Below are 6,237 nucleotides of genomic sequence, written 5' to 3'. Positions count from 1 at the left end.
CTGAACTCTGTTCTTCTGTTTATTCATTCTTCCATGTGATCTTAGGAAAATTTTCATCCACTTCCCTCAACCCCCCTACTTGTAAGGGTTATATTATAAGCAGTTAACAAAACGCTTCCCCTTTGAGAATTCGACATTTCATTAAATTTCTGTTTCTTTGGCACCCTGACAATGATAGTATGTCAAGGCTGTCCCATTTGCTTATGGTAAAATGCATCTGGACTGGAATGGAAGTTGTATCTGATGCGAACACCATGCTTTGAAGCTTCCGAGTGCAGTGACATAACCAGGGATGTCTTCCAGGAACTTTGGAAGCTATACCCAATATAAGTATTGGGTATTTATGCATCAGCATCCAACAGAGTTTGGGTGCTGATGCACAAACTCTTAAAGCCAGGTGGCTCCTGCACTTGCGCAATGTGGATTTAATCACCTTGTGCCTACTTGGCGCTGCTGTGTGGACGGCTCCAAGGACTCCAGTGGAATGCCTGGAGCTGCCCTACTGCATGTTGCTTCCTGTCCTGTATTTTTCCGAGTATGATGCCAAATGTGGATTAATATAATTTTCTAAGTCTGAATGTATACTGGAATTTAAGACACCTTGACAGATGTAGCAGAGCATTCTAATTAGACCTCCATTACATGTATATATATAAATTTGGGGTAAGGATTGGAATGTTTCTAGTACTAGGTCTTCCCATTCAGTAATGTATATATTCAGGATCCATATATACCAGACAAATGTTTTTGAACCTTGCACTTATTAAATCCATGGTATTTTAAAAAGTGTAAACCCTAAATAACCCTGAGAAACCAGAGCATACAAACCATAATTTAAAAATTTAGGGGTGGCCAGTTAGCTCAGTTGGTTAGAGCTCAGTGCTCATAACACCAAGGTTGCCGGTTCGATCCCCATATGGGCCATTGAGTTGCGCCCTCAACTAGATTGAAACAACTATTAATATTTGACTTGAAGCTGATGGGTCCTGGAAAAACACAGTTCCCCAATAAAATAAAATAAAAAAATTAAATTGTATTAAAAGTTCAATTACAAATATGTGTATGCCTTTACAAATGTTGGTGAAAATAATGTGCAGTACTTGAAAATAAAATTCACGTCCCTTGATTTAAGAACATTTTCCATTTGACTTCTCTGCACTTGATTTTACAAATATCAAATATAACACTTCACTTATCTGACATCAAGGATCTGTTCCCTGTGAATGAACTTACAAGGTGACTTAAGCACCAATATTTTTTGTAATTATGTTAAATTGCCATTTCTCTTCTTCCTTTACTAAAGATTTAAAAGTGATTCTTAATCTTTTTTTTAGGGTTTAGGTTTCAATCATAAACATATTCATCATGATTGAATACATTTTCAGGCTAGACTCCTGTCATATTCCTTTTACACTTTAGCTCTTTTAGGAACTTTCTGACTGGGAATTTTGCAACTTAATGGGCCCTACCAATCATTTCCCAATGTTACTATCCTTATTCATTCAAATATTGGACACTTACCCCCATAGCAGGCTCTATTCTAGGCACCAATAATGCCAGTCATAAAGCAATTATCTCATTAGTTACCTAATCATTTTGCAACTTGCAAATCGTCGGATACGCCAGCAAGAAATATTGGGTTGTTGGAAGTCATGATGTATTTATTTTTCATTGCAAAAAATGTGTCATGACTCGACAACCCAATAGTACCAAGGTAGACATGTGTGGATCTTTATTTTAGGGAGCTTTCTTTTTTTGCTCTATGTCCTTTTTCTTGTCAACTATACATAAAACTTACGATTTGAGTACAGATTTGTGGCATTAAGTCCATTCATTGTGTGGAACCATCACTACCATCCAACTTTTTCATTTTCTCCAACTGAAACCATACAAATTAAACAGTAACTCCCCATTCTCCTCTCTATATGTATTTTTATTTTTCATAATTTAAGTGATCAGAGCCACACTCCTAAAACTGTGAAGCCTCAATTACCCCTGTGTCCATGCTCACCTCTGAGGGGAAAGGATAGTCTATTTTAGGCCCTCTCTCAGTCTCCCTTTTTCAATTTTATTCCTAACTCATTGTTAAAGTATATTGCCAGTTGCATTCCCTGTATGGAGTATCCTCTCAAATTTACACACAAAAAAAGCCATATTTGTGTAAATCTGAAAATTATGCCATGAAAATCTATTTCTGGATTAAATTACCATCAGAGATACATAGCTAGATTCACATCACAGTATCCTGTGAGGACTCATGACTGGTTTGAGCGTTAAGCAATTGTTTTTTTCTTAACCTATGCACACACCATGCTGGGCTTCCCGATTGGATAGCCTTTTGGGGGTCAATTACAAATAAGTATAGGGCAGAATTAGTCACTGACTGAAGTAAACAGGATGTGTTTGTATGCATTTTTTTGTTCTAACATCATGTAGTCTTTTTTCCCATAGTTCCATTAGTTTTTTATCTCGCCAGTTTTTGGAAACTTACCTTAATTTCATTTTGAAATGCCTTTGTGGTGTAAATAATTCAGAGTATAGCTTATTTTCCTTTAGTAAAACCTTAACACCTTTTGCTTCAAGAAAAGACCTCTCTTTCATATGCTGTTGGTGGGAACTTAAATTGACAAAACTTGTTATTCCATTTGTAGTTGCTGTCTTGGAAGATAACTTAGACCTTTTGTTTTCTATATTCATTACTCCCCATTGATGTTATATCTCATCTTACCTTCTAATGTATACTTCATATAATTAAAAAATGCACTGATTTTGACCATTCAATCCACTGAATTTAAAATTAGGTGGGAAAAAAGCAATTCATACGCCAGAAGCATTAAGTTTGGCATCAGGGATGAACATATTTTGAACAAACAAATCTTTATTTTACATTACAAATAGACTTTTAATCGCCATAATGAAGAGGGTGCCAAAAAAATGTATACACATTTTAAGAAAGGAAAAAACCATTAAAATTGGAATACTTTATACCAATAACAAGATGAATACAAGTCGCATTTGACTTCTGCAATTACAAGAGGTGCTCAAAGTGGTTACCATCAGCATCCAGACACGTCTGCTGATTAGTGTACTGCTTGAGCAACGCTGACCAGTGTCCACTTGTATTCATTTTTTTTGGCACCCCTGGTATTTGGGGTTCACAATTCTCAAGGTGGTATGAAATTCAAATATTCTAAGCAACATCCTAAAAAAACAAGCAGCCAGGAAACACAATGAATTTTTGAATCCAGGGCATTGTCTATGACAGGAGCTTTTATCCTCAGGGCTACGTGTAATGTCCATGAATTTGTATGTAAAATTGTTCTATTGTTTTTCTGCAAGTTCCTTTCTCCTACTACTACTTCACAGGGTAACTAACCAGGATTAGAAAGCTGGTGCATATTCTTATAGACCTTATTCTACACACAATTTAAAAACCAAGTATTTGTACACAAATTGTTTTATATGTGCACATTTCCCAGGAAGACAAATTGCAGTTTTTTCCAGATTTTTAAGGGCTCCATGACTCAAAAAAGATAAGAACCACTGTGTGAAAGAGAACCAAAAGAAAGTTTTTCTTACCTTAGATGAGCTGAAGAAATTCTTAGATTTTTACTTTAGTACTGTAGGTAACAGAAAAGGCCCAGAAATATCCACTTTTATTTCTATGATGTACATCCATGCAATGTAACACATCTATCTAGTCTTTAAGCCTAGTGATGTCTGTATATACATAACATTACACCCATGTACCCATTTCTGACAGTTCCCCTTTCTATAAAAGAACTTGCTTCTTGATTGTTAAAACCACACCTCCCAACCCCTTCCTATCCCCAGCAGGGCCCAGCCCTTTATCATCTGTGCTCTTCTCCAATATTCCAGGTATGTATTTCTACTGCCATTAGGTCATTACATTTGCTGTTTCTTATACCTAACATGCTCTCTTGCCAGATATTTATAAGGCTTCCTTCCCTTCCGATTTTACTCAAATTTCACTTTCTCTGGGAAGCCTTCAAAGACTGCCCTATTTAATCTTGTGTCCCTTACTCCTTTATTCTTTCCCTGCTTTTTTTCCATTAACACATATGTAATACATCTACATGTTTAACTGTTTACTGTCTCTTCATGTGGCTATTAATTTGCTTCCACATTGTGGCTAATGTTTTCTCACTTTTTGTTGATATAATGCTTAAATCTTTAAAGTATTCCTATACAAGTAGTCAACAGATTAATGTTCTCTTTAAGGCAGTGAATCTGTCTTTTAATAACCTGGCATAAAAACCCAAAAACCCTCTAGGGACCAACAAGAGATTGCTTTGTTCTTTGGATATCCTTTATTGACAAAACATTTTTTTTAAAAGACATTTTGAAAAGTAGCTTTTTAATAAAGATGTCTGAGGCACTTCAATACCACAGATCCCATCAACCTATTATACAGATCACAATAATCTAATTTTATTCCCACTGCTTTAGGGAGAAAACAAAAGAGCTCATGGTCTTATACCTTTTTATAAAGGTCACCCGAAACATCCTCTACCCCACCCCTTTGCTAAAAACCTCTCCCCTTGTTACACTACAGTGGTTTAAGTGTGTTACCTACTAAAACGCGGGCTTCTTGAAGACATCGACCATATTATTTATTTATCTCTCCTTCAGAATGGTGCTTGATACTGAATACTCTCAATATGTACAACTTGGTCAACAAAAAAAGGGGAGAGTAAAACAAAGGTTTTTAAAGACTGAATAAGAAACAAGGATTATACATTTAGGTTTAAGCAAAAATGTTAGGAAAAAGGGAAGGACTGGTTCCCAAATGAATCCAGTTATCTTTTCCCATTGTAACACAATAAAGAGACAGTCTATTTTCAAAGAAATTAACTTTTATTTGAAAGGAGACTACTTTTCCCCACACATATCCTCTAAGGACTCTATACTATACAACAGCCTGCTTAACCATTGTCCTAACACCAAAATTTCTAACAGCAAAGTATACAATTGCTCTAAGTAATAAATAATAAAGGTTGTCCTTCACTGGTTAAGGGAGTACTTAAAACTTCAATATATTCAATACAAAAACCACACTTTTAAGTTTAAGTTTTAACAGATGTATTTTAAATACAATATGTCTTATAGGTGTCCACAAACTTTCCATTTTTAAAAGAATGACATAATTTTTAAGGTTCAAAAATTCAATTTTTCAAAAGAAATGACCAACTTTTCGTTTATAGCTTCAAAGTTTCTACACTCAACTATTTGACTGTTTCATGCCACCCCTGACAAACTTGACATGACTGAACTACTTTATGTGTTACTATCTTCCCCAAAAGAAAGTTAAAAAAGCAGTTCACTGTAAATGCAGATTTCTAATACAGTGTCCAATACAGTATCTAACACAAAAGAAGCTTTAAAAAGACCATTTCTTTCCTCATCTGATTAGCCAGGAGTTTATTTTCAATAAAAGAAAAAAAAAAACCCTAAAAAAATAAAAAACAAACCCCAAACAACACACCATTTACAAAGCATAACACTGGGAGTTCCTTTTTTACTCAAGATGTTTAACCACTCCAAATGACAATTACATCTTTAAGAGTATAATAAAAGGGGCAGAAAACAGCACTCCGATGGACAAAGTGTAGATGCTAAATAAACCAAAGATTTTTTTAAGGGTTCTTTTCAAGATGTAGGAAAGATCAGAAGCTCAGGGAAATCCAGAATTAAACAACAAAAAAGAGAGAAAAGAAAAAGATGTCCTCAACTGCAACCATTCTGTTTATCAATAGCGTCCTGAAAGAGAGAGAGAGAAAAAAAAAAAGAGTCAAAATGACAATTATGGTTTGACTTGCTTGTCATTTTTCCAACTATTAACAGTCACCACATACCCCAATTTTCTACACTCAACCATTAAAATTAGAAATGAGGTTCTTAATGATACAAAAGCACAAGAGTACATACTTGGGCTATAGGAACGAGATCTTGATCGTGATCTGTACCGACTATAGTAAGGAGAAGGTGATCTTCTTCTGTAGGAAATAAGATTACTTAGCATACACATAATCCACTGAAGCAGGTGAAAATAAAAAGTTAACGTTATGCAAATAATGGACCCAAGATAACTTTCAAGTTCTTTGCATGCCAATCATATTTTTTTTTCTTTTTTTTTTTATTGTTAGTTTCAGGTGTACAGAACAATGCAATAGTTACCCTTTTCACCCTCACAAAGTAACAACCCCCCTCCCCCCA

At 35.1% G+C, this 6,237-nt stretch overlaps 1 protein-coding gene across 5 annotated transcripts in view; it reads right to left on the bottom strand.

The window, feature by feature from the left end:
- Window positions 1-4,857: 4,857 nt before the first annotated feature.
- Window positions 4,858-6,237, bottom strand: part of TRA2A (transformer 2 alpha homolog) — a 28,874-nt gene continuing 27,494 nt past the window's right edge. For 4 of the 5 annotated variants that reach the window (XM_019652018.1, XM_019652014.1, XM_019652016.1 and 1 more), the window contains 2 exons: window positions 5,950-6,017; window positions 4,858-5,781 (listed from right to left, as the gene is read on the bottom strand). In XM_019652018.1, the coding sequence (XP_019507563.1) occupies window positions 5,771-5,781; window positions 5,950-6,017 (79 nt within the window). In that variant the 3' untranslated portion in view covers window positions 4,858-5,770. The remainder of the gene's footprint in view (window positions 5,782-5,949; window positions 6,018-6,237) is intronic. The other variant, XM_019652015.1, reaches the window with a different exon arrangement.

The sequence above is a fragment of the Hipposideros armiger genome, unplaced genomic scaffold (assembly GCF_001890085.2).
Source record: "Hipposideros armiger isolate ML-2016 unplaced genomic scaffold, ASM189008v1 scaffold_171, whole genome shotgun sequence".
Taxonomy (NCBI): Eukaryota; Metazoa; Chordata; class Mammalia; order Chiroptera; family Hipposideridae; genus Hipposideros; species Hipposideros armiger.
The sequence above is the reverse complement of the archived record's forward strand: the minus strand, read 5'-3'. Positions and strand labels throughout refer to the sequence as shown.